The sequence below is a fragment of the Cervus elaphus genome, chromosome 26 (assembly GCF_910594005.1).
Source record: "Cervus elaphus chromosome 26, mCerEla1.1, whole genome shotgun sequence".
NCBI lineage: Eukaryota > Metazoa > Chordata > Mammalia > Artiodactyla > Cervidae > Cervus > Cervus elaphus.
In genome coordinates this window covers 40,574,362-40,601,535 of record NC_057840.1, presented here as the reverse complement: position 1 = coordinate 40,601,535, position 27,174 = coordinate 40,574,362, and the positions used below count along the sequence as shown (strand labels likewise).

General features: G+C 50.3%; 1 protein-coding gene across 5 annotated transcripts in view; it reads right to left on the bottom strand.

Moving 5' to 3' along the window:
* The window catches only part of ZDHHC14 (zinc finger DHHC-type palmitoyltransferase 14), a 277,903-nt gene that overhangs the window by 12,825 nt on the left and 237,904 nt on the right, over window positions 1-27,174 (bottom strand). For all 5 annotated transcript variants that reach the window (XM_043888082.1, XM_043888084.1, XM_043888085.1 and 2 more), the window contains exons 6-8: window positions 10,662-10,764; window positions 9,308-9,417; window positions 3,547-3,649 (exon numbers count right to left, since the gene is read on the bottom strand). In XM_043888082.1, coding sequence (XP_043744017.1) covers window positions 3,547-3,649; window positions 9,308-9,417; window positions 10,662-10,764 — 316 coding nt within the window. The remainder of the gene's footprint in view (window positions 1-3,546; window positions 3,650-9,307; window positions 9,418-10,661; window positions 10,765-27,174) is intronic.

Genomic DNA, 27,174 nt, shown 5'->3' with positions numbered 1-27,174 from the left:
TTGAGCAAGCTCCAGGAGTTGGTGATGGACAGGGAAGCCTGGCGTGCTGCAGTCCATGGGGTTCCAAAGAGTTGGATACGACTGAGCAACTGAACTGAATAGAGGACAAGATCTTTCATCCACAATTAAAATCCATATATCCCTGAAATTTGACTTAAATTCCCTTCAATGTATAGATGATTGAAAACAGATCTTTTCCTAGGAGTAGATATTGACAGAGGAGAGAGGCTGAGGGTAATGGGATTTGGAGTCGGTAAGCATATGGGAGAAAGTCACCCTGCACACAGTCGGGATTGACGGCCCCAGCGTAGCAAAGTGTAGGCTTGAGAGCGTGAACTGCTGGGGTCAAAGTGTGATGTCTAAATTGGGCAAGTTGACCGAAGTCCTCTGTGCCTCTGTTTATTAGTCTGTAAAATGGGGATAAAATCAGTAGTAGCCTCAGAAGGCCAGTGTGAGTTATATGAAAGCCTTGGAAGGGCACGTGGTAATGCTCCGAGCCGCTGAGGTGTGGGGTTCGGTGAACACTATGCCGAGTGAACATGAAGGAACTGGAGGGAGGAGGGTGGGGCAGAGACACCTCAGCCTTCGTGTTTTGCTTGGGGCCAGCCTTGCCCATTCAGAGCTGTCTCCTCTCCCCTTATTCCCGTTAACATGGCACATACACCACAGGAGCCATAAAGAACAACGAAAATAATAAAAAGGCTCATGCTCTAGTGCCCGAGTGGCCTATAAATGCACAGAGGAATGGAAGGTTATCTGGCGCAGTGATGGCGCCGCAGCCGGGATGACAGGCTCTGCACCGGAAGGACTCCTGAGCCCTTCCGCCAGCGCTGACTCCTCGGTCTCCCATCGCCGGGGGTGCTAACTCCCCCAGCCTGAGCACCTCTGTGGTGGGCGCTCCCACCCGCCGTGAGCGCTGGGTGTTGGGCATTTCCCTCTTGGGTTGAGCACAGGTTGCCTCCTGGCCCACCTTCCGGCCTGTGGGGCCATGAACAACATGTCTCATCTTAGTCCCCTAAAGACCTTTCAGATCCAGCCTCCGCTGAACACGTTCTGACATTTTGGGGGCATTCGCTACAGTGGGTAGGAGCCTTAGGGGCCCAAAAGACTTCGCCCAGCCTTAAGCCCGGTGGAAGCCTGGGTTTCTCCCAACACAGGCATCACGGCGAGACAGGAAGTGCAGGGGGCCCCAAGGCAGTGAACATTTAAATTTATCTGTCTACGAGCAACTCGCTTTATAATTTGGTAATGATTTCCCTGTAATTACATGTGTGCTGGGGAATTCTTACGAAGTGAGAAAAACCCAACCTACAAATCATTTCTAAGAGGTAATGAAATTTTAATGAAAGCTAAATTTAACAATTAATGAAGTTGACATATTCATGGGTCTCGCAGACATCAAACATTTATTAATTTTGATTTTGCTGTTTTCTTTTCGTGTTTCAGAGCTTATAAGTTCTTTCTTCAGGTCTTAAAACTTTTCATTGTCCTCAGAAAAGTACACAGATGCTTTGCCTACAGTGTCTAGTGGGCAAAATGCACGTGTCCTATCTCTCGGCCCTGTGGGTTAATTTGAGCCTACCGAGGCCATCACTCCATGTCACGGCACCAAAGAGAACTCCTTTCCTCTTAGTTCCTGCTTCCACACTCTGGGTGGAGTCTTTTCTAGGTATGATGGAATCAGGGGAAGGAAGGAATGAGGAAAACAAGACAGGAACACACTAAATATTTGTTTAGAACTTCCCTTAAGCAAGCCCCTGCAGGGGAATGTTTAACTAGCCCCAACCTACTGCATGCCAGGCCTTTGTTATAAAGTGGTGATAGGAGGGAGGGTGAACATCATTACCCGCTTCTTCATGGTATGGTTTACTAACTTAAGGCTCTCTGGATAAATCAACTTGCTGACATCACGCAGCCCTGAGTCAGTCACTGTGACTCCAGGCTCTCTGATCTTACATCCCACACTCTCTGTCTTTCCCCACCATGTCCAGTATTACTTAAATCTGCCTGTTTGCAAAGTTTTTCCTTCCATTGTCTTTCAGAATCATCCTATTCTATTATCGTCCCCCGGCCCCAGTGGTTATATTTTATTTTTTATAATTAAATTTATTTATTTTTTAATTGAAGGATAACTGTTTTTACAATATTGTGTTGGTTTCTGGGAAACTATTCTCTTATTCTATTAGATTGAGAAACTTGATTTGACCTGGTGGGGGCAGAATTGCCAGGGGCAGGTAGAGAGAAAGTTAGCGAAGGATAATAAATGTTGATTTTAAAAAATAATCTTCCAGTCTGTGAGATGAAATCAGATTAATAGCCTGATGATAAACATGGACACATGTTATGGTTTTTTTTCTTTTTAAATGCCAAATGGAGTACTTCTAGGATAAATAAAATAGATTCACATTTCCACTACTTCAAAGTGAATTTCTGAAAACCATGTCATTCCTTCCTAAGTATGGGGGAGTAGACCTCCCCTGAATTTTCTACACAGATGCCTGCAGGACAGCCCCCCTACCCCCAGGCATCCAAGGGGACCCCAAGTTCACATACTGAGATCAGATTTCCCCTAACTGGCACCTCCTTTGATATTTCCCGTTGGTGACTTATGTGGTCATCTTGTCCCCAAGCTGACAGGCAGGGGGCATTCCTGGCTCCCCGCTCCCAGGCCTCCACACGGACTCCATCCCTAGGTCTTGGAAGGTCACTGCCTCTTTTCTGAACACACATCTGCCATCCCAGTCTGTTTGTCATGGACTCTGTCATGGGTGATTCAGATCTATAGACAGCGCTGGGGGCCACATTGGGTCCCTTCCAGAAACACTTCTGTAGAGAGAATCGCTCCTGATGGAGAGGCCGTGCCTTCCAGACCACTGAGGAATGTGAAGGCCCTGAGGGTCAAGGCCAGCCAGGCTGTGAGTTCAGGTGCCCATGGGAAGACCTGCCCTGGCCCCACCTCCCAGGTGCAGAGTGAAAACAAAGCATGTGTCTCCACTGTCACAGATGCCCGACACAGGGACCTCTCCGGAGACCAGCCCAGTCCGTTTTTTGCTGTCAATGCCTGAACAGCGTGTCTGAGTCTCTGCACTAAGGCATGCAGGGCTGATTAAGATTTGGGCTGCAAGTGGGGAGAACTGGTGCCTGAGTCCCCCTCTGCACACTTAAAGAGGGGGTGGGGGAGTGGGCACAGACTGTGGCAAGGGGACGGCAGGGCACTCGGGGACTCTCCAGAGGCCCATCCTGCTTGGGCAGCTCTGCCTCGCCCTGGACAGCAGCCCAGCTCTGGGTGAGCGGGCTTTCCAGTCCAAGACGTCTCTGGAGGCAATGTTGTGTGAGTGCTCCTCCCACACAGCCCTGAACAAGCCGACCCCCCACCCAGCCCCGTTGCAGGTGGGCTGACCCTTTGGTGGACACTGCCTTCACTTCAAGCTTCCTTTCCCTCCCTGAGCCATGCGCGTCCTAGGAAGCTGTCTAGGCGATCGGCCGTTACGGGTCAGTGAACCCCGATGCGGGAGAGGAGCCCTCGCGGGGCGCCCCGGGTCCTACCATGTCGCTCTGGGACTGTGTGGCCCCATACGCAGCCATCCCGTTGGAGGGCGCGGCTGGCTGCGGGGTGTCGGGCTGAATGTACCCTCTTCGGTCGATGAGGCTACGAGAGAACACAGAACAATGCAGGAGACGGAGAGTGAATCAAAAGCTGAAAATGCCGACAACACTCTTTTAATTTCCATCCATCATTCCATCAGCAGCGCGTCTGAGCACCGGCTGTGCCTGCGTGGCACAGACCAGAAACCACACATCCGCTGTGCACTGTCTGCTTCGCCGTCTCTGTATTTTTTGGTGCAGCCTCTGGCTTTTAACTGCCCAGACCCTCCACTGCCCTGCCCGTCTGCTGTCGGTCCTCTGAGGCCCCCAGCCTCTGCTCCTGATGCTTTATCTGCTTTCTTCCCTCCTCGGCTCCTCTCAGCCCTGCCCGTGACCCTCCTGCTGGCCCACGTCACTGTTGGCTGGGGTCACAGTGATCTCCACCCACGTCTTCTCCAAGCTCCTGAGGGAGGGCAGGCTTTATCTCGTCTGCCCCAGGGCACCCGCCCCAGGGCACCCTGGGCATCATGCTGGCTCCGCCTGTGCCCACGTGCGCCTGTCGTGGAGCGGAGGCTCTGCCACCCAGCAGACACTTGCTGATTGAACAAATAACACCAGGTCCTCGGTCTCCCGCAGACAAGTTTCCTGAGCAATCTCTGTCTTTACTCTATGGCCCGGTTGCCCAGGTGGGAGGTAAGGGTGAAGCTCACTTTGCCATCAAAAGGGTCGCCTGTTTCCCTCCCCGACTGAAGACTCCAAGATGACCTTGGGTCTCAGGGCAGAACTGCCAAGGGCAACAGGCAGTTCGGCTAGTAAGTGGGGCTCCCGCCAAGGCCCCCCTTGGTGTGGGGGGCACACTCCCGGCAGCCTCTGGGAGACGTCCCGAGCACACCCAGGTGCCCACCTACTCCCCTTCACGGGGCAGGGGCTGGGCGGCTTGAAGGCTGCTCCAGGCGTCAGGTCTGCCCTCGGAAGACAGGGGTCATCGTCACAGCTGCCACCTCAGGTCTTCAAGAGGCAGACTGATGAGCCCTTAAAAAACACTTGTGGCAGGATCTCAAGTGGGACTCTGATTCAGTTTCAGTCAAATCCCCCGAAGGTTTAGAAAAAAATGAGAGGCAACAAGAAACTCCATCTGCCAAAAGAGAGGTGCTGGACCCCACGCAGGACCGTCAGAGGGGTTCTCTTACCAAGTGTGCAGCCATCTTCAAGGGTATCAGAGACCAAAGGTGAAAGGGCATAGAAGGATGTCTTGGGGGGGAGGGGTCCCCAGCTCCCCCCAGTGATGAGATCCAGGGCAGAGGCTGGCAAGGTGCGGGCGGGGGCTGGGCACGGCCCCTGGGGGAGAGCCGGTGGAAGGCGGCTGGAAGGGGCGTGTTGGGGGTCAAATTGTCTGCCCCCCAAAAGGTATGTTGGAATCTAGCTAGCTCTGGTAGGGAGGAAGGGGTGGAAAGTGTTAACTCTCAGGAAACTTTGAAGTTCTGATTCACTGAAATGACACTATTTTGGAGGAAATGAAAGTGCCCTGAGTCCTTTTTTTTTTCCCCTCCAACTGACAGGAGAAATTAAAGGACACGCAGGAGATTTCATACAGGAGAAGAAAAAGATCTAGGTCATCAAGAGAGTTGGAAGGGACGGGAGGGATTATAGAAAAAGTGGTTCTGGGCCTGCCTCCTGCGTGTTCAGCCTGTTTCAAGGGCCAGCCATGCCCCCAGGACTGTGACACTGCCCCCGGCCCAAGTCTCCTTCTGGGCCCCAGAAAGCCCTGAGAGCTTCCCTAAGCCCATCTCATCTCTCTCTTCTCTAAAAATTTATTTTATTTATTTATTTTTGGCTGTGCTGGGTCTTCGTTGCCGCGGGGGCGTTCTCTCGCTGCGGCAAGCGGGGCTACTCTTCCCGGAGGTGCGTGGACTTCTCAGGGTGCAGCACCAGCTCTAGGGTGCACGGGGGCTTCAGTAGCAGGGGCGGTGCATGGCCTTAGTTGCTCCCTGGAATGTGGGAATCTTCCCAGACCAGGACCAGGGATCGAACTTGTGCCCCCTTTGGCAGGTGGATTCTAACCACTGGACACCAGGGAAGTCCTTCGTCTCATCTTCTGCCTTGCTTGCCCCCGGGACTGCCCCCTCCCCCCGCATCACTCCCCCAGTTCTTCCTCTGACAAGCCGGGCTCTCCCCTCACCTCTGGGCCTTTGCACTTGCTGTCCCCGCTTTCCTCCTGTGATTCCTTTCCCCCAGCTCCTCCTGCTCCTATGGTTCACACCTTACACCCGCTCCTCTGGGAAGCCCTCCCAGATGTCCCATGGAGCCTGCACCCCGACCCCATCACAGCCCCTCCCGCTGCTCAGACTTGTCCTTGATGGACCTTTTTGTTGACATTCTTTAGGGGGCATACCCAGCCCCCAGCCCAGTAACAGTGGCCAAGAGAATTCTTACGACCAGCTGACCCACAGCACCAGCTCGTAGGGCCTGACCCTGACCACATCTTGGGACTTTCTGCTTTTCCAATCTTCCATTCTTCCTGCTGTTACGAGAATCCCTTTCCCCAAACCTGGCTGTCTCCACCCTGCTGCCCCCACCCCCCCGGAGGCTCTGCAAGTAACAGATCGTGGGTCTTTGCCCTCCTGGTCTCTGGCTCTTGTGGGGAAACTTGAAGACAAATGCTTCCTCCCTCATGAGCACATTGTTGCACTGAGAACGCTTTAGAGGCATCTGTCTGGGGCACATGCTGCTGGGCACTCGGGGGGTCCTTGGCCCCTGTCTGAGGCAAGGATGCTGGGCACACGGGGGGTCCTTGGCCCCTGAGGCGAGGGACACTGCTCATTCTATAGGCTTCTCTGGGATGCCGGTGAGACGCCCTGGCGCTCTTTGGGGTCCAGGGTTGGGTGAGGCAGGGCAGAGAGAAGCAAGGACCACGGGAGGGAGCAGTGAAGACAAGCAGCACCCTCCCTTTCATCAGTTCCAGCTCTGGGAGCCCAGGGACCTATGACAGAGGGCAGCACCCAGCTTTCTGCGCAGACCCTGGAGCAGCCAAGCTCTTCCGAGTGGAGGGCCAGTCCTGAGAAATGCCCCGCTCCAGAGGGACTTGGATTGTGGAAAGAGTACAGTCCCAACTCGGGCAAACCAGATAATTTGGTCCAGTTGTGGGAATAATAATTTCAGCTACGACAAGATCTGATCTGTAAACAATACAAAGCGGTGCCAAGTGCAAATCAAAGACTTGGGAACAAGAAAAGCGATCTGGACAAAACGTGAGACTTTGGAATTCTTTTCCTAGATTCGGAGGTCTGCTTTAGAGACGACGAAAGTTGCTTGTCCAGGCCTCTTTTGTCTCTTCTACCTTGTGTTTCCTGGCCTATCCCTAGGGTCCACAAATAAACACATGCCAGGAGGAAACAGGTAAACTGTGAAAACCCAAGCATTTCCAGAGGGTTTTTCTGGCCTGAAGAGCCCCGAGAGGGATTCCTGGGTGAGTCTAGTGCTCGCTTGGAGAGGGTGCCCTCCGGGCATGTCTAGCCTGGGGCGGCCCTTCCATCTGAGCCCTTGGCTGTTCCTTCTGCTGTCGCTCCCCAGAGGAGATCTCGGAAGGACAGGTCGGGGGGCCCCCTAACACCCCCAAATTCAGGACAAGTGTGGCACACTGGGCTCAGCTTTCTAGACACAAACTGGAAAATGATCAATCTCCAGTTACCCAATGACACCAGGAGCTATAAAGTACTGCCAATTAACAAGTGGCCTTGGAATATATGCTTGATATTCTTTGGGGGGTGGGGTGGGGAGGGGATCACTCTTCCTTCCTTAATGAAGTTTCACTGACTATCAAACCCAGTGTGCAATCCACAAGCACATGTTAGTAACGACTGACCAGGGAGCTATAGAGAAAAGTGAAAGTGAAAGTCGCTCAGTTGTGTCCGACTCTTTGCAACCCCGTGGGCCATACAGTCCATGGAATTCTCCAGGCCAGAATACTGGAGTGGGTAGCCTTTCCCTTCTCCAGGGGAATCTTCCCAACCCAGACCTCTCACATTGCAGGCGGATTCTTTACCAGCTGAGCCACAAGGGAAGTCCAAGAATACTGGAGGGGGTAGCCTATCTCTTCTCCAGCAGATCTTCCCGACCCAGGAATCAAACTGGGGTCTCCTGCATTGCAGGCGGATTCTTTACCAACTGAGCTATCAGGGAAGCCAAAAGTTGAGACAAACCAGCGGCTTTGTGGTTTCTCTCCATTTACGCAGTTAGAGGTCAAAAGAGAGGAAGGCTTGGAAACTCATCCTAGAAACCTGGAAAACTTGCTCAGTAAATACTGTTGATGATTGGCTAATCAGCTGGAAATAGTCTATATACCTGGGCGTAACTCACAAAAAGTCTAGAGCTGACTGTGTTCTGCGTAGTTCTGACAGGGAGGCAGCAGGTACTAGCTGACATACACAGGTTCTGATATCGGATGCCTAGGTCTGGGTCCTGACAAGGCAGCACTTACTGGCTGTGTGATCTTGGGCCTGTTACTTAACATCTGTGTGCTTTGGTTCCCTCTTCCACATAATGGGATGTAATAGTACCTCATAAGTACAGAAGGGCTTCCCAGGTGGTGCTAGTGATAAAGAACCTGCCTGCCCATGCAGGAGACTTCTGAGATGCTGCTTGGATCCTGGGTTGGGAAGATCCCCTGGAGAAGGAAATGGCAACCAACTCTAGTACTCTAGCCTGGAGAATCCCATGGGCAGAGGAGCCTGGAGGGCTATGGTGTCGCAAAGAGTCGGACAAAACTTAAGCGACTTAGCACATAAGTACAGAGTGAGGTTTTAAAAGTTAATCCATGCAAAGCAGTTAGAACAGAGCGTAATGCTATTTGACAAACGTCAGCCACGGCCATCATTAACATGACTGCCATCTCACCATCAACAGAGTCTCAGCTCCTTCAGCCCACACAGATCGCTCCCTCTGAACTATTCTAGCATGTCTATTCTGTATGACTCAGCTCTCACCACTTACTTCTACAGGCTTTCTAATCACTTCCTCCACTGTGTCCCAGGTCCCTCTCTACAGCCCTCTGCGCATCACAGACATTCAACATCTTCTAGTAATTCATGGGGGTCCCGTGCCTCAGTTTCCCTATTTTGATCCTGAGGGGATTTTCCCAAACTTGACACAAATTCAGTGGAATGTTATGCCAAGCATATCACAGCAAGTATAAAACAAGTCACATCTCTATTTCGTTAAGGCTGTGTCTCCGTAGCATGAGCAGAGAGCTGACCGGGCCGGCGGTCTCCACAGTGGCCGCCTGAGGCCTCTACTAACACACAAGCTTCCCCTGGTTGACCCTGATGCTGGGAAAGATTGAAGGCAGGAGGAAAAGGGGATGACAGAGGACGAGATGGCTGGATGGCATCACCGATGCAGTGGACACAGTGAAACTGAAAGTTGCTCAGTCATGTCTGACTCTTTGTGACCCCATGGATTATACATTCCATGGGATTCTCCAGGACAGAATACTAGAGTGGGTAGTCATTCCCTTCTCCGGGGGAATCTTCCCAACCCAGGGACTGAACCCAGATCTCCCGCATTGCAGGCGGATTCTTTACCAGCTGAGCCATCAGGGAAGCACATAAGTTTGAGCAAGCTCTGGGAGATGGTGAAGGACAGGGAAGCCCGGAGTGCTGAAGTCCATGGGGGTCGCAAAGAGTCAGACATGACTGAATGACAACAAATGCTGTCTGAATCTTACCTTGGAGAGATTGGTCCACACAGCGCGACGCAGCAGTTTGTAAAGATGTTTCCGTAGCTGTAGGGGTTGTAATTTTCTTTACCTCTTTTATTTGACCAAGATCCTTTAATCTGAAAGAAAAGGATGGTCAGTGACACAGTCTGCCTCACACCAATGCCCCAGGTTGGGTCAATCAGACCATGAGAAGTCCATAAAGAATGGAAGATGGTCTTTACTCGTTTCTTCAGCAGGAGAAACCAAGGTACTTTTCTCAAGGACAACTGGCATTTACTCTAAACTTGGAAATATCCCCAAACAGCAGGTCAGATCAGGGGGAGAAGTAGCATTCTCTGGGGAAAATAATCTATTTCCACAACCTGGTACTTAAAGGCCAGTTCACATCAGCAAGTGGAGATCTTTTTTTTTTTTTTAATCACCGTTTTTAAAGTCTTTATTGAATTTGTTACAATAGTGCTTCTGTTTTATGTTTTGGTTTTTTGGCCGTGAGGCTTGTGGGATTTCCGCTCCCTGAGCAGGGCTTGAACCCGCATCCCTTGTGTTGGAAGGTGAAGTCCTAGCCACTGGACCACCAGGGATGTCCTGACGGTTTTCATATCACACTTAGTGTGATAAATAGTAATGTCATTAATGGGGTAACGTGCCTCCTCCAACTGCCCATTGATAGCCTGGATTCAGCTCCTAAATACTTCGGCAGAGTATTTCTGATGCTCTTAGTTACCAACCACGAGTAACTGTCTTAATAGTCTCTAAACTCATGCATGTTATCAGCACTGATTTTCCAAGTCTTTAAGGCAACCTGACTAATCCTGAGACATTTAGTTCAGGTACTGACAGAGACTTCTGTCAGAATCCAAATATTCGGAGCAGAAGGGACCAGGGTCATGACAAAACATTTTCCAACGTTAGGTTTTCTGGTTTTATATCTCCTCTCTGTTGGCATTAAATACAGGCAGATAATCCTAGACAAAAGGTTAAATTTTGGGTCAGGGCAGTCGCCTCCCAAAATATAATGGAATCATTATCTGCAAGAAGCCAGCCTGCACCATCTCACTTCAGGGGCAGGGTGGCAAATTGCTCCCAAAGCATTGCAAACGAACAGAGCAGAAGCCCACCTTGGGCCTTGGATTAGGGGTCAGCCAGCCGCTCTGAGTATCTAAGTGGTGTGGTCAGGACAATGTGATGATTTGTGATAGAGAAATTGGAGATGGGTGTTGGAAAATGCTTCTCCCGCAGGCTCTTTGCTCCCAGGGGCTCACATCTGGAAAGGGAACTCGGAAGACCTGGCCGCCCCCACCTCTTCTTTCTTTATTTCCCACAAAAGAACACGCCCATGCCCCACCCTGCAGGAACTTACGTCTTCATTCGTGGTCTGGTTGGAGCTTATCAGGTACGTGTGGAAACCCGAGAGCCCCACGATGGACCAGACGGAGAAGAAGCAGACCACGGCCTCCAGCACAGTACCTGGAGTCAAGGAGGTGAGCTGGCAGGACTGTGACGTTCACAGGGCCCCAGGGCAGCTGGATGGATGAGATTTGGACAGGAGCCACCCCCAGGCCCTCACTCGGGCCCTGGCGTCCACCTAGCCTGGCATTGGTGGTCTCCTAGCCTGGCATCGGTGGTCTCCCAGCCCGGGAAGACCCTCCGGGGCAGGCGCAAGGCCACATCCTCCTCCACAGTGCATTTGTACTCAGCAGGGGATTGGCGGCTCGCTGACCAGGCCTTATTCCTTTCTCACGGCTGGCAGTTCCTGACTGTCCTCCCCGCCTGACCTTGGCACCTTCCTTGTGACCCACCCTGCAGCAAAACCAGGGAACACACTGGTTGGTGTGGGCAGTGGCCCGGGTCTTCGCTGAATGGACTCACTTCAATTGCCGCCCCTACCCTTGCCTTCTGAAAGCTGGGCTGGAGCATTGACAAATTTCTCTCCCGACCTGATTTGAGGCTGTGACAGCCACTTGCAGGGCTGACCGCGGGCGACTGGAACCTGGGCAGCGTTTATCTTCCTGGCTATCTCCCTTCCTGGATGGCCCTTCCCCCCACAGGATGCCCACTCCCATTGCGGATGGGCTTCTGACTCTGCAGGGGCATTTCTCAGTGTGGCATCAGGGTGAGTGGAATTTTTTTCTTAGGGGACCTTATCCCAGCCCCTCAGCCAACCCTGACACATAGGGCTGTCCTCAGCTATTTGACAGGCAACTAGGAAACCTGGATCCACACCAGACATTGAGTGATGGGGAGCTGTGAGTTCCACAAGATATGCTAAAACCAAACGGGGGGAAAAAAGCCTGGCATTCTTCAACAGATGCGATAAATCAACCAAGAGTGTGGCCATTTGAAAAGACTAGAGAATTTTTCTGTCCCACAAATATTGATAAGATTCTATTTACAAGATACAGTTGGATCTCAGGAAAAAAAAATTGTCAGAGGTCTGGGAGTTTAAGTATACATCATGCATTTGCCATTGATAAATGACAAGCCAGAGAAAGTAAAATACTTGTGCTTTCCTCATGCTTCCAAGGATGGAAGCTATAGATCATGTGGTAATATATCACCATTGATTTTTTTCAGGTTTGGATATAATTTCTCTTTGGACCAGAGAAATGAATATATCAGCCAAGGCAATGCCACCATCTGCCATGTCACGATTAACAAATGCCACTGTCTGGCTGCATTCAAAACAGGAGGCATGAATGGGCTCCTGCCTGTTGACTGACATTCAACATCAGAATAAACCCCTGGGTCTGCTCTTGGAAAAAAGGAAACATGCTTTACTTTTCTAAGGTTTAAATTTCTGGAAACTGCAAGGTTTCAGAAGAGCCCTACTCAGAAATTAAAGACATTTCATGAGAACAATGCCCAGTTGGCCATGGTGCCAAGAGCGCGAGCAGTGAGGGTCTTACAGATCCAACACATGGTGCTCTGGGGGTCCCACCCGGTCCTCACGGAGGAAGGAGGTGAACGGGATGGAGGAGGAGCCACACATCCCACGAAGAGGAAGTCTATGGTAGATTCTGGAAAAGTGGGTGAGTACAGAGGGGTAGGGAGGATTGGAGGGGGAAGAGAGAAATGGGGAGAAGCAGACCCCTGCCACTAACCTGGGCAACACTTCAATTTCTGCCAGGGTCACCCAGGGGGACAAACGGTTATGGCGGAGGTCTCGCTGCAAATGGGGGCACGGGGACGGTGGCTCAGATAGCAAAGATGGTCCTGTTCTCAATCGCCTGCCCGCAGGCTCATAGACGCCCCTCCTCCCAGCCTCATCTCCCCACCCAAAAGGGCACAGATGGGGGGTGGCGGTGACACGGGAGCCCTGCCTGCACTGGCTGGGAAGCAGAGGCGAAGTGGAGCCCCGGGAAACTGACAAGGAAGCCTGAGTCGGGAGAACGGGGTGGTAGGAAAGAAGCTGACACGGGCAATGAGCTTGTGGAGGCTGGAAGGGAAAAACAAGAGAGCAGAGAGGTCAAAGAGGAAGTGACAAATGGAATGGAGACAGGGTAGGAAAGAGAAGGAAGAATGAACCAAAAGATTTATTTACTGAATCACACACGAAGAGCCTGCAATGGCACCCCACTCCAGTCTTCTTGCCTGGAGAATTCCATGGACAGAGGAGTCTGGTGGGCTGCAGTCCATGGGATCGCAGAGTTGGACAATACTGAGCGACTTCACACACACACACACACACACACACACACACACACACACACACACGAAGAGCCCGTCTATGGTCTCAGAAATACATATGCGTCATGAACAGTTGATAATCCAGGCAGAACGATGGTCCTGTCAAAACATATGTAACATCCATCCGTGTGAACATACGAAAGCTGGCATGTGAAGCTGGAGGCGGGTCATAGCCTCTAGCACGGCTATGGCTTGCTTCGCAGCTGCTGTTCCTTTTGCGATGCCACTGACCGGATTACCTCCAAAAGGACGCATTGTTAGCAGCAGATGTGGTGTTTTAAAGGTTTATAGCAACCCCTCCCCCAACAAATACGCAGTGTTCTATATTAATATCTCACGTGCTTTGGAAGCGTTTTATAAATAACAGAATGCAGCTCCACTGTTAGCTCACAGCCGGGTCAAAACGGCACGGATTCCAGGTAGGATGCGAGACGCCGCCCCCTCTGCCTCCCTGCTGACAGCTGCCCCGTGGCCCACAGGATGTCTGGAGGAACGGTCATCGCCATTCATAACAATGCTGGCATCACTGGTTATGGGTCAGGCCCTGCTCCAAAGGCTTCACGTGGAATAACTCACTCAGTCCTCAGAGCAACGCAGTGAGACGTCTGATTCCCACGGGACCCACAGGGAAACCGAGGCAGGAAGCAGTTACATAATTTGCATAGGAAACAGCAGAGCAGGGATTTGAACCTTGGAAGTGTGGAGGGCCGGGTCCTTTCCTGATTCTTGCTGAGGGACACGTGGCTCTAGGCTGTCCCCAACCTCGGCTGGGGGAGACGGGGACCCTCTTCATCAGGGATTCTCAAACCCATGGCACCTTAAAGACTGCACCCCCCTCAAATTCACTCTCAGGCTGAATATCTGAACAATACATTCTCTCACTGATCCGACAGCTTCATGTTAAAAACATCTACACCATAATAAGATTAAGAAACATAAATTCTGCTTTAATGTATCAAAACCCATTTGCTGATTTAAAAAAAAGAAGACATGAGTGGAAATAGGCCAACAGCAGTAGGAGACAATTTAATAAGCAGCTGGATGTTTACTGCCTCAAAGATGTTTCAAAGCACAGCAGTTACCTCTGCCAGCCTCCATCTGTCTTCCCCAGCCCCCAAGAAGACAAGAGCCTCCTCCATGGCCAAGAGTGTGGCTTCAGATGTCCCTTGACCCCCGCTCAACCTGCTGCATGCCAAGGTGCTGGCTAGATGGCTAGGGAATCGAAAAAGACTAAAAATGCTGGTGGGTGGGTGTCCCTCCTCGGGTTTCCACATGATCCCAGAAATGCCTGCTCTGTGCCTTTTGGGGCACTCAGGACACTGCACTCAGGACAGTGGGGGAGGGTAAGCTCCCTACCCTCAAGGAATAGGGGTCTGCTTGTCCGTGGGAAGGTAAGCAAGAGGAGATGGCCTGGCAGAGACGCAGAAACAGTGCTGGGCAGAATGGTGAGGGCACCTCAGTATTTGGGGAATTGTAAAAGGTGAGAGGTCATGGAACCAAAGGTTTTTAACCTTCAGTTCAGTTCAGTTCAGTCACTCAGTCGTGTTCAGCTCTTTGCGACCCCATGGACTACAGCATGCCAGGCTTCCCTGTCCGTCACCAACACCTGGAGCTTACTCAAGCTCATGTCCATTGAGTTGGTGATGCCATCCAACCATCTCATCCTCTGTCATCCCCTTCTCTTCCCACTTTCAATCTTTCCCAGCATCAGGGTCTTTTCCAATGAATCAGTTCTTTGCATCAGGTAGCCAAAGTACTGGGGCTTCAGCTTCAGCATCAGTCCTTCCAATGAATATTCAGGACTGATTTCCTTTAGGATGGACTGGTTGGATCTCCTTGAAGTCCAAGGGACTCTCAAGAGTCTTCCCCAACACCAGGGTTCAAAAGCATCAATTCTTCAGTGCTCAGCTTTCTTTAGAGTCCAACTCTCACATCCATACACGACTACTGGAAAAACCATAGCTTTAACTAGATGGGTCTTTGTTAGCAAAGTAAAAAAAAAATTCACATGGACACATTTTTTCTTAAAATTTCAGGAGGCTTAAAAACGCTGCTGATGCCTCTCTATGGATAGTCATGGACTCTAAGTAAAAGATGTCCTGATTTATTCTAATCCTTTCATTTGACAAAATACTTATCTGTAAAATGAAGAGCTAAGGCCCAGAGAAGTCAAACCACTTATAAAAACTCAGACAGCAATTTACGGCAGAACAGAACTGTAACATGGTCTCCAGACTTGTAGGAGAGAAAGAGCTTCCCGAGGCCCCAGGCCATGGAGCGCCACAAGACAGGCCCTAACATTGAGGCCTCAGAGCTCCGACAGCAAGGCTGAGTCTGCCCATGACATCACACCTCGTCCACCAGTCCCACAGCCTCAGCCCTGCCCCGGGGAAGAACTTGTCTCTGCTAACATGTCATCGCCCAGCTCCCCACATTCCAGCCGCCAGGCTGGCCACGACGGGATTTTTTTTGCTAAGTGCCAAATCCAGATAACAGTTTATTTTAAAAAGTCTGTATTTCATGTGAATTTCCTCATTGACCAAAATCCCCAGATTCCAGAATGGCCAGGGAATGCTTGCCTTGGACCCTTTCTGCTCTGAGCACCCTTTCTGTATGTGACTGGGATGCCACTGGATGCCGGGCGGCCTTTCTCGGTGGGCACTGGCCACCCACCCCTGGGTCTTCCTGCATCTTTTCCTGCTTCAGGTCTCTGTCTGAGGTTCTGATACTTAAAATACAAGAAACAGATGACATGGGTAATCTTTTTGTCCTCTAGTTTTTCTAAAAATGATAGTAAGCTAGGCCATGCTCACTTATAGGAAGGGCTCTGATGGAAAAGCAGACATCAACAATAGCCCCCTTTGTTCTCTAGATGGAATGTCTACATCAGCCTTTAATGCTCTTAGATATCTAGGTTCAGGAACTTGTCAGCCTATTTTTCTCATCAATTAGGTGCCTCTTTCATCCTTAGACAGAAATAAGAAACTACAGCTTGTGTTCCTGTCACTTGAGGGCCCGTCACTGAGTCTGGGGTTGAGGGTGCTGACTTTCTGATGATTTACATGACAGACACATTGAAGATCAAGTTACTGGGACCCTTCAGACTGAATCACTGGGCCATCGTCTTTCAGTCTCTCCAATCCTTTCTCCTAAATGCTTATATGAGTGAAGTGAGTGAAGTCACTCAGTCGTGTCTGACTCTTTGTGACCCCATGGACAGTAGCCTGCACCAGGCTCCTCCGTCCTTGGGATTTTCTAGGCAAGAGTACTGGAGTGGGTTGCCATTTCCTTCTCCAGGGAATCTTCCCGACCCAGGGATCAAACCCAGGTCTCCCACATTTTAGACAGATGCTTTACCATCTGAGCCACCAGGGAAGCCCAATGCTTATATAGAGGTGTGTAAAAGAGAAAGCGAAAGTGAAGTCACTTGGTCGTGTCCGACTCCTTGCCATCCCATGGACTGCAGCCCACCAGGCTCCTCCGTCCATGAGATTCTCCAGGCAAGAATACTGGAGTGGGGTGCCATTTCCTTCTCCACAGAGGTGCAAAGTTGTCCCCAACTAATCTATGAAGTCACTTATAACGCCAGTCAAAATCCCAACAGGAATTTTTTAAATGGAATTTGACAAACTGATTTGAAAATTCATCAGGAAGAGAAAATGTACAAGAACAGGTATGGGAGAAAAAAAAAATCAGGGAGGTGGGAGCAGGAGAAGACCTTTCTAGTAAACAAAGACGGTGGTTCACAAAGTGGGGCCCGTGGGCCCCTCGAGTCCCCAAGTTCCTTTCAGGGGACCCTCCAGATCAAAACTATTTTCCTACTATCGCTGAAACATTATTTTCGTCCCAGCCTGACTCTCACGCTACCACGTGGAGGCTTCTTCCGGAGGCTGCCTGTTGCAAGATGATGTCCTCACCCCTCTTATGCATTTCTGTGTTTTAAAAATTTCTCAGTGTTTTTTTACTTTTTGCTGAGCAGCTTGTGGGATCCTAGTTTCCCGAGCAAGGACTAAACAGGGTGAACGAGGCAATGAAAGCGCAGAGTCCTAAGCACCTGACCACCGGAGAATTCCCCCAAATTTCTCAGCTTTAATTTCAGACATGATGAAATAGACATAATCTACATGAACAGAAGTTCTCCAGGTCCTCAATAATTTTAAGAGTGTAAAAGAATTCTGAGACTATCAGGCTTGACAACTGCTAGAACCACTAGCAAGCGGTATTGAGACATTCGGGACAAAGGAGGGTTAGGACTTTCTATGCGAGACAGCAGAAGAGACACAGATTTAAAGAACAGACTTCTGGACTCTGTGGAAAAAGGCGAGGGTGGGATGATTTGAGAGAATAGCATTGAAACATGTATATTATCATATGTGAAACAGATCGCCAGTCCAGGTTCAATGAATGAGACAGGGTGCTCAGGGCTGGTGCACTGGGATGACCCTGAGGGATGGGATGGGTGGGGGGAGGTAGGAGGGGGGTTCAGGATGGGGCCACAGGTACACCCATGACTGACTCATGTCAGTGTATGGCAAAAACCACTATAATATTGTAAGTAATTAGCCTCCAATTAAAATAAATAAATTAATTTAAATTCAAAAAATAAAATATGGATTTTTGGGTATATAAAAAAAAGAACTTTAGTTCACACCCCCCCACACAAAATTATATTACAGATAAGTTACTATGCCAGACTTAAAAAGCAAAATAGAAAGGTATTAGAAGAAAATAAAGGAAATATTTGCATCATTTTGGGGTGAGGGTATATGGCACAAAACCTAGGAGTCATGTTGTTGTTTAGCTAGTAAGTCATGTCTGACTCTTTGCGACCCCGTGGACTGTAGCCCGCCAGGCTCTTGGGTCCATGGGATTCTCCAGGCAAGAATACTGGAGTGGGTCACCATGCCCTCCTCCAGGGGATCTTCCCAGCCTAGGGATTGAGCTCAGGTCCTGCCTTGGCAGGCGGGTTCTTTGCCACTGAGCCACCAGGAAAGCCCAGGAGCCATGTAGGATGAGATTTATAGATAGAATTTGTTAATAAATTATACTTTTTGTTTAAAAATTAAGTTAAAAGGCAAGTGACAGGTTGGGAGAAAAATAATGGGAAAAGCTAGTTATAAAATTATTACTGAGATTATATGAGGAACGTGTTAATAGGAAAAGAACAAACAACCCAATCGAAAAACGTTCAAAGAGTTTGAACTGGCACTGAGGGGAGAAAAAGGGTCAACAATCATGGAAATATGTGCAAGCTGATTATTATCCAGAAAATGGAAATTAAAACAACGATTTTTTTCCCTCCCCATCAAATTGGCAAAAATCCCGGTCCTGACGAGATTGTTACCAACATGAGTGAAGGTGGGCAGAAATGGAGCATGAGTTGGTACACTCTCTTTGGGGGACAATATTCACTGGTAGCCCAGTCGGTAAAGAATCTGCCTGCAGTGCAGGAGACCCAGGTTTGATCCCTGGGTCAGGAAGATCCCTTGGAGAAGGACATGGCAACCCACTCCAGGATGCTTGCCTGGAAAATCCCACAGACAGAGAAGTCTTACAGGCTACAGTCCATGGGGTCATAAAGAGTTGGCCATGACTGAGCGACCTACCCACCACCACAATCAGTATTTAAACTATGCTTAGCTTTTAACTCAGTGACTCTATGTCTAGTTGTCAGTCCTAAAGAAATACTAACACTTGTGCACAAAGAGATACATACAAGAAAACCCACTACCTCATTTTCTGAGTAGTAAAGAAAAATTAGTCTAAATAGTCATTCATAGAAGAATACACTATGGTTCATCTATACTCTGGAATTCTATTAAACACTTGAAAGAAGAATGACATCTATGTGTTGACATGCTTTCAGGAAATATTTGAAAATCAAATTGTAGAACAATTCAAAGGGTATGTATGATTCCCTTTAGGTAAAGCAGTTCCCCCCATCTGCTGTATATGAATGCACACATACAGTGTATGTATTTGAACTCTGAGAAGATAGTCTGGAAAGACCCACAAAATCCCACAAGGACCCTATAGAATGATGAGGGGGTCAAGGGAAAAACTTCCTTTTTATCCTGATGACTAAAATTCATTCCTTGAGAATATGTTCCTGTATCACTTGGGTGATTTAAAAAACCCCAAACTTCATGCCCCCTGTGATCTTCTGAGACATAATTGGTGCTTCTTTTTCACAGAACTCCTTCCACCCGCCTGGTCAGGGCAGCAGGGGAGAGTCTCAGTTCCCTGGGTGGAGGGGCCGGGCTCCAGATCTGAAAATGCAGCTGAGTCTAAATGGGGGTCATTAACCTCCCCAAGAGATCCTGCTGGGAGACCTCAGGCACCTGTCCTATCTTTTCCTGGGCCCCCTGAGCATCATCAGACCCCAGGACGGATGGGCCCTGAGAGCTAGGTGAGTGAAGACCTGTCCTGCTTTCAAAGGTCTGTCTAGTCAAAGCTATGCTTTTTCCAGTAGTCATGTGTGGATGTGAGAGTTGGAGTATAAAGAAAGCTGAGTACCAAAGAATTGATGCTTTCGTCGTGTTGGAGAAAACTCATGAGAGTCCCTTGGACTGCAAGGAGATCCAACCAGTCCATCCTAAAGGACATCGGTCCTGAATATTCACTGGAAGGACTGATGCTAAAGCTCCCATACTTTGGCCACCTGATGTAAAGAACTAACTCATTGGAAAAGATCCTGAAGCTGGGAAAGATTGATGGCAGGAGAAGGGGGCGACAGAGGATGAGATGGTTGGATGGCATCACTGACTCAATGGACATGAGTTTGAGTAAGCTCCAAGAGTTGGTGATGGATGGGGAAGCCTGGCATGCTGCAGTCCATGGAGTCACAAAGAGTCAGACATGACAGCGACTGAACTGAACCGAACTGTCCTGCCTTCATGAATTTTCCACTGGCCTCAGGTGCCCCCTTTCGGACAGCCCCTGGGCCAACTCCAAGCCTTCTCTCAAATTCCACTAAAATAGAACGATGCCCATCAGGCCATGGGTGTCTGTCAGATGGTGCTGTGAAATGAGTGCAATCTGGGCCCCCAGTCAAGGCTCAGCCATCATGGTGCCCTCCCCCAGCCCCATGGTGTGTGTGTGTGTGTGTGTCTCCATCTGTAAGAGCGTCTGGGTGCTGACACTATTAGGGCTCCCAGTGACCGCTTTGCTAACTGAGCAGAGTGAAGGAGTGAACCCAAGTGTGTGTGTGTGTGTGTGTGTGCGCGTGTGTGTGTGTGTGTGTGTGTGTGTCTCCATCTGTAAGAGCGTCTGGGTGCTGACACTATTAGGGCTCCCAGTGACCGCTTTGCTAACTGAGCAGAGTGAAGGAGTGAACCCAAGCCCGGCTCCAGCCCTGCGAATAGCCTCCTGCCTCCCCTGCTCACCCCCCCTCCAGCCACACCTCTCCCATCCGCATCCCCATCCCGGTTAGAACTGCACCTTCCCCAGCCCCGTGCACACGCCACCTGCCGAAGCCTCTTGACTTCCCTGCAGGAGGTGCCGGCTCCTTCTGGAACTGCCCCCGCCTCTGGGCACACTGTGGCGTTTTTATGTCACTGAAGACTTACTCTGCTTTTCAGAAACCAGAGTCAGAGCTCAGATCTTGGCATCCGCAGATGTTTGCTGAGAAGAATGAGTCAGCCTGCCGCCCATGGCTGCTCTGGCCTCTGGTCGATGTGCTTCGAAGCTCAGGGCTGTCGGATTGTTCTGGACTCTATAACCCTGGCGGGTGGGTGGGTTGTTCAGTGGTGGGTGTTCGTACGATGACCGTGCAGGAAGCGGATACAGGGAGGGCCTCCTTTGCCGGACCCGCCTGGCTGGGGGCGCTGAAGACCACTGCCCTGGAGGAGATTCTCCTTTTGTCTCTCCCCCAGGGGAGGTGGGGAAGGGGGCGCTGAAAGTCCAGGCAGCCGCCCCACGGCCTGTGCTTCTCTGATGCAGAGACCAAAGGGAGAAAATGGTCACAGGGAGCCAGGGCAGGCAATGGGAGGTGGAGAGGGAGAAGGAAGAGGAGGAGGGGGGATGCTCCAGGCTGGACGTGCTCCTGCCAAGGGTGACCCTGGGGGCCTTTCCCTCCCCACCGGCAGGGGGAGGTGCAGCCAGGGAAGGGCCTGTGGAGTGCCGGCCAACGAGTCAGAGCCAGGCATTCTCGCCCCAGCCACTGACGACGACGCTCCCTCGCTCCTTGCCCCTGTTTCTCACCTGCGTCTCCTGCCCACTTCCTCTCGGGCTTGCACCACGCTGGAACCAGACCCCACACCCTGGACACCGGGCTCACTTCCTGAATAAGCTGGTTGATGCTCTTCTCCCAAAGGCCTGCTGGTTCCACGTGGGCTCGATAGCGAACTTTTAGTTTATCCACGTTCCCGTCATTCATAGCAGCATTTTTCGAGTCCTGGCTACTTCACCGTTTTGGTTTCTAATCTCTCTCGCTTCATCAGTGACGCTGTTTTGAGTTGGATATTTTGCAGATGACATCCAGGGTGAGAAATCTTTGCCTGGTTTGTATCATGGTCAGGAGGTCAGACTGGAGGCCACTGAAATATTTTAAATATATTTTCTCGCCTGAGATCACTCTGCAGGGGTCACTTGCAAAGGCTGCCCTGGACACTCCTGGGTTTGGGCAATTTAGCCGGAAAACCTCCTCTTGTTTAAGAACTCAGTGCTTTGCAGATTCTTGTTCGCACACAGACTCCAGGTCTGGTGAGGACGCGCCGTGGGCAGTGCTGCTGTCATGAGAATTCAGCTTTTGTGAGTGTGAAATTTCACACATAAGTCTCACCCGTCATAAATCGACCACCTCAAAAGAGACTCCCAAACTCCTAGCACCTCAGCTGAAGGAGGGAGCTAGAGCGACTGAGTTTAACATCTATCTGATGCCGGAATCTCCAAGCACCCTGATCAGCAGGATGCATCCTCTTTTTGAGGACCTCTGTCCCTGTGACCTGTCCTCCCCAGGCCATGTCATTCCTGAGCAGCCCCAGTGGTTAACGCACCTTTCTCTGCACTAAAAGCTGCCCTTAGAAGCTTCCACCCAGCCATCTCCAGGCCTCTTCCAAAGTCACACGGGTGTCCGGAGGAATGGTAGGAGCCAGAAACACTGAACAAGCAACCTGCGGGGCTCCAGCCTTACTTATTACACATGTTGTTCTGTTGCTAAGTCATGTCTGACTCTTTGTGACCCCATGGACTATAGCCCGCCAGGCTCCTCTGTCCATGGGATTCTCCAGGCAAGAATACTGGAGTGGGTTGCCATGCCCTCCTCCAGGGGATCTTCCTGACCCAAGGATTGATCCACATCTCCTGCATTGCCAGGTGGATTCTTTACTGCTCAGCCACCAGGGAAGACAGTTATCCCTGGTAACCAGAAGTTAAAGTTTTTTGGTTTTTTTCCCTTCAAAAATACATCATAACCCAGTAGAACCCAAAGCATATTTTTTCTTCTGGAATATGAATTCATGATAAAACATCAGAACTCAGCACTTCTTCAGAGACTCACTCAATTAGAGGAAATCTCCTCCAAAACATGTATTTCAAACAGAAAGTACCTGGTCAGGACAGACCATTGACTGGGGAGGAGTGTGTGAGGCATACCTAAAAAGTGTCTGTGCTTTGTAGAGAAAAAACACCTCACTTTGATGTATGGATACGTCTGGCATTCCCCAAATGCTCCACTACTTCTGAAAAAACTGAAGACGATCCGGGCTGGGGGTGTTGCCCAGGCCTCTCATGCCCCCTCCCTGCTCTTCCCTCCCTACTGGGCAGCTTTGCTTCACATTCCTCCTCAGCCTTGCTCTTGGTTCTGCTTTCCCCCAAGAGAGAAATGGAGTGGTTTGATCAGAGGGTCTGTAGCTCAGCTGGGCAGCTCTCTGGGATGTTCAGGCTTCAGCTTTAGGTCATCTTTCTCCAGGCAGAGGCCCAGAGTGACAGTGGATCAGGAGGTCCCACAAAACCAAGTGGGGACCTAGTCAGCAGGAGTCAAGTTAGATAATAATGGTCTCTGGACACTGCGAAGGGTTGGCTAATTCAACAAGGACCTCCGGGGGCATTCTGCTAATGAACTCAGGGTGGAGATAATACATATGTGTGTATGTATTCTTCTATGTGTCTGTTGTATGCACATATACATATACACACATGCACATATATATACACATGTTCATGTGTGTTAAGTCGTTTCAGTCGTGTCTGACTCTGCGACCCCATGGACCATAGCCCGCCAGGATCCTCTGTCCATAGGATTCTCCAGGCAAGAATACTGGAGTGGGTTGTCATTTCCTCCTCCAGGGGATCTTCCCGACCAAGGGATGGAACCCGCATCTCTTGTCTCCTGCATTGGCAGGCGGGTTCTTTACCACTAGCGCCACCTGGCTCCCCTCACATATACACATATATACACATATGTGCATATATGTGAGTATAGATATACATATGTATAAATGTATGTATATTTATGTAGGGATAATATATATATACACATTTTTAAAAGCCCTTCCATTTTTGTCTCCCATCCCCTCTCTCCTAGATTAACAGAAGGACAGAAAGGGAAGGGAGGGAAGACACAGAAGTGACCAGGTGGGGACTTCCCTGGTGGTCCAGTGGCGAGGACTCTGGACAAATGCAGGGTGCCCGGGTTCAATCCCTGGCTGGGGAACCAAGATCCCACCTGCCACAGGTAAGAGTTCAAATGCCACATCTAAAGATTCCACATGTTGCAACTGAGACTTGGAGCAGCTAAATAAATATTAAAAAAAAAAAGTGACCTGGTGACTTCTAGTGAGCTTCCCGAATGGGTTCACAGCGAAATCCTCTCAAACCCAACTGCATGTAAATGCTTGATGCCTGGGGTACCCCTTACCTGAGGGCTTGTGGGGTAGACAGGACAATGGCCTCCCCAAAGATCCCTAATCCCTGGTGTCTGTGAATACTTTATGCATGTGGCAAAGGGGAGTTTGTAGACTGAAGGTCATGGACCTAGACACAGGGAGATTTTCCTGAGTGATCTGGGTGTGTCCTCTCCTTAAAAGCAGAGAGTCTTTCTGGCTGAGGTCAGAGACGTGAGTGGATGAGGCAGGAGAGACGCAGAGTGTGAGCTCCCCCGTTACTGGCCTTGAAGACAGGTAGAGTCTGGAGTCAGGGGACGGAGCCAGGAAAGGAGCCTCAGTCCTACACCCTGTGATTTTAGTCAAGTACCTGAATGAGCCAGAAGAGGATGCTCCCCTGAGACCTCAGATCAGCATCCAGGCTGGCCTCACCGTGGTTTCAGCCTTGGATCCAAGGTAGCAATCAGCCAAGCCTACCGGACTGCTGATCTGCAGAACTGGGTGGTGGTAAATTTCCGTTGCGTTGTCTCTACATTTGTGGCTATTTGTTACACAGCAGCTGGGAGCTGATACAACTGGCATGGGCGAGAGCAGGCCCCGGCCTGGATGTGCCTGGGAGCCTTTGAGCTGTGTCTGGAGGCCGGAAGGGGCCGGTCATGCACTCAGAGCCCTTGTGCTATCACAGCTGCGGCTGCCAAGCTCCCGAATGTGGAGGACACGCCTGGGGAGCACTCACAAAAGGGGAAAACACCCGGTTGTTGGTGGAGAGGGTCAGCCCTGGATACGGCAACGCTGTTTGGAAAGTCAGTGGTTGAGATTTTCATGAGTTTTCAGGAACTGGGCCACAGGAGAAACTCTTTTTACCTCTACCTGAGAATGATATTTCAAAGGAAAATCAGCTAAAATTTGCTCTAAACCAAATAAGAGCATTTCTCTCCTTCCTCCCCTTTACATACGAACAGCGTGCCACTCAAATACACTGTCACTCCTTCTCTCCGCACCATTTGTCCTCTCCCCTTGCTGGGGAACACGGTGCTCTTGATGACACAGACGTCAGGCAGACTGAACCACGAGAACAAGCAGACGTGTGTGCTCTAGGAGGAGGTTCCGGCAGAGCCTGCCCATTGAAGATACTGCCACAAAAAGAAGCCTCTCTGAAGTCACTCCTGCCTTGCACGGAAGCATTGCTCCGACATTCAGCATTCTCCCTTATGTTCCATGTCATTGAATTTGTCAGCTTAGCATTGTCAAGTTCTGAGCAGTTCAAGATTACAGGTCAAACAATTGAGATACAAAAGAGTTAAAAGAAAGGACCCCAGACCTGATCATTAATTGTGGCAGAGCAGAAATTAAAAGGCTTTTACTCCAGACTAGGACTCGCTGCCTGTCCTTCTTTGTGACTCCTTCTCCGGGATTATGATTCGAGCGAGGAGGTCTGGAGCAGATACCAGGAAGACCCAGCAACAACAAACCCAATCACCCAGCTCCTCTCTGCTCCAGGGGGAATTGTGGGACCCAAAGGAGAACGAACAGCTGAAATGCCCCAGGCTCAGATCAGCCCTTCTCCACCCTCCCCACTGAGAAAGGGAAAGTGTTAGTCGCTCAGTCATACCCAACTCTTTGCAACCCCACGTGGACTGTAGCCTGCCAGGCTCCTCTGTCCATGGAATTTTCCAGGCAAGAATACTGGAGTGTGTAGCCATTTCTTTTTCCAGGGGATCTTCCCGACCCAGGGATCGAACCCAGGTCTCCTGCATTGCAGACAGATTCTTTACCATCTGAGCCACCAGGGAAACCCCACAGAGAGCAGTCCCTTCATTGACTGCTGCCATGGTCTGAAATGTTTCCTGGGCATCCAGCGCAGACCCACGGTCTCAGGAGAGACGCAGGTGCCCGGGGATAGGGGAGGGGAGGTGGCCGAGACTGCCACACTCCTGAGGCTTCAGGAAGCATTCCAGCTGGCAGCCTAAGACCTCAAGGCCGGTTCTGAGTTGCATTTATTAAACTTAACAAGACCAGCATGTTTTTATAATGGAACTGATTTCCTGGAAGACCAAGATGAGCCTCTTCTTCAGGAAAGAAAAATCAAGGCTTAGCTATGAGATATGCCAAAGCAACGTGCCTTGAAAACCGAAGGAAGCAGAGGGGTGATGATGGAGGAGGGTGCTCACCTCTGGCAGAGTTGGGGAGAGAAACAAAAATGGCATTTCCCAAAGGACCTGCTTTTAGCAGCCACAGAGGTCGAGAATCTCATTTCCAGCACAACCTTGACTTCTGGCCAACTTCTAGCTAACTCTAGCTTCTCAGATCATTAACAGAAGACAGGACAAACCTGTGAGATGTGCTTGCGAAGAGCTTTCATATATCTACATATGTCCCTGTCCCCTTTCTAAGAGACTAGCAACTGACTATAGAATCTGCACTCACTGCCAACATTCTGTGCTGTCCATAAACACAAACAGAGGCACCAGAAAGGAGACACTTTATACCATCTGAGTACACACACACACACACACACACACACACACACACAGAGGACATATAGAGCTAACTAAACACCACCACCATCCCTACTATTACTACACACACACATGCACACAACCAGCTTCTAGGCACACAGGCTGGTTCATCTTAACAGCTAAATGATGGTCATGACATGTACATTTTAGCAGAGTTCTTCATTCTTTAAGAATTCTCTGCCACAAGATGAAGATTACCCCCAGTGGGAGCTGCTCAGTCACGTCCTACTCTTTGTGACCCCATGACTGTAGCCCGCCAGGCTCCTCTGTCCATGAGATTATCCCAGCAAAAGTACTGGAGTGGGTTGCCATTCTCTTCTCCAGGGGACCTTACCAACCCAGGGACTGAACCCAGGTCTCCCGCATTGCAGGTAGATCCCTTACCATCTGGGCCACTGCTGCTGCTGCTAAGTCGCTTCAGTCGTGTCCGACTCTCTGCGACCCCATAGACGGCAGCCCACCAGGCTCCTTTGTCCCTGGGATTCTCCAGGCAAGAACGCTGGAGTGGGTTGCCGTTTCCTTCTCCAATGCATGAAAGGAAAAGTGAAAGTGAAGTCGCTCAGTCGTGTCTGACTCTTAGCAACCCTATGGACTACAGCCTACCAGGCTCCTCCGTCCATGGGATTTTCCAGGCGAGAGTAGTGGAGTGGGTTGCCATTGCCTTCTCCGATCTGAGCCACTAGGGAGGCCCAAATGTAGTCTAACTGGTTAAATGAAAAAGAAAGACAGCTGGGTCCCAGATGGAGCCAGGTCAGTGCGTCCAGCTGGCTGACTCTACACCAATTAGTGTCAAACCCAGGAGGGCAGGGGAGGGTGTGGGAGACCACTCAAGCACTTCATGGGT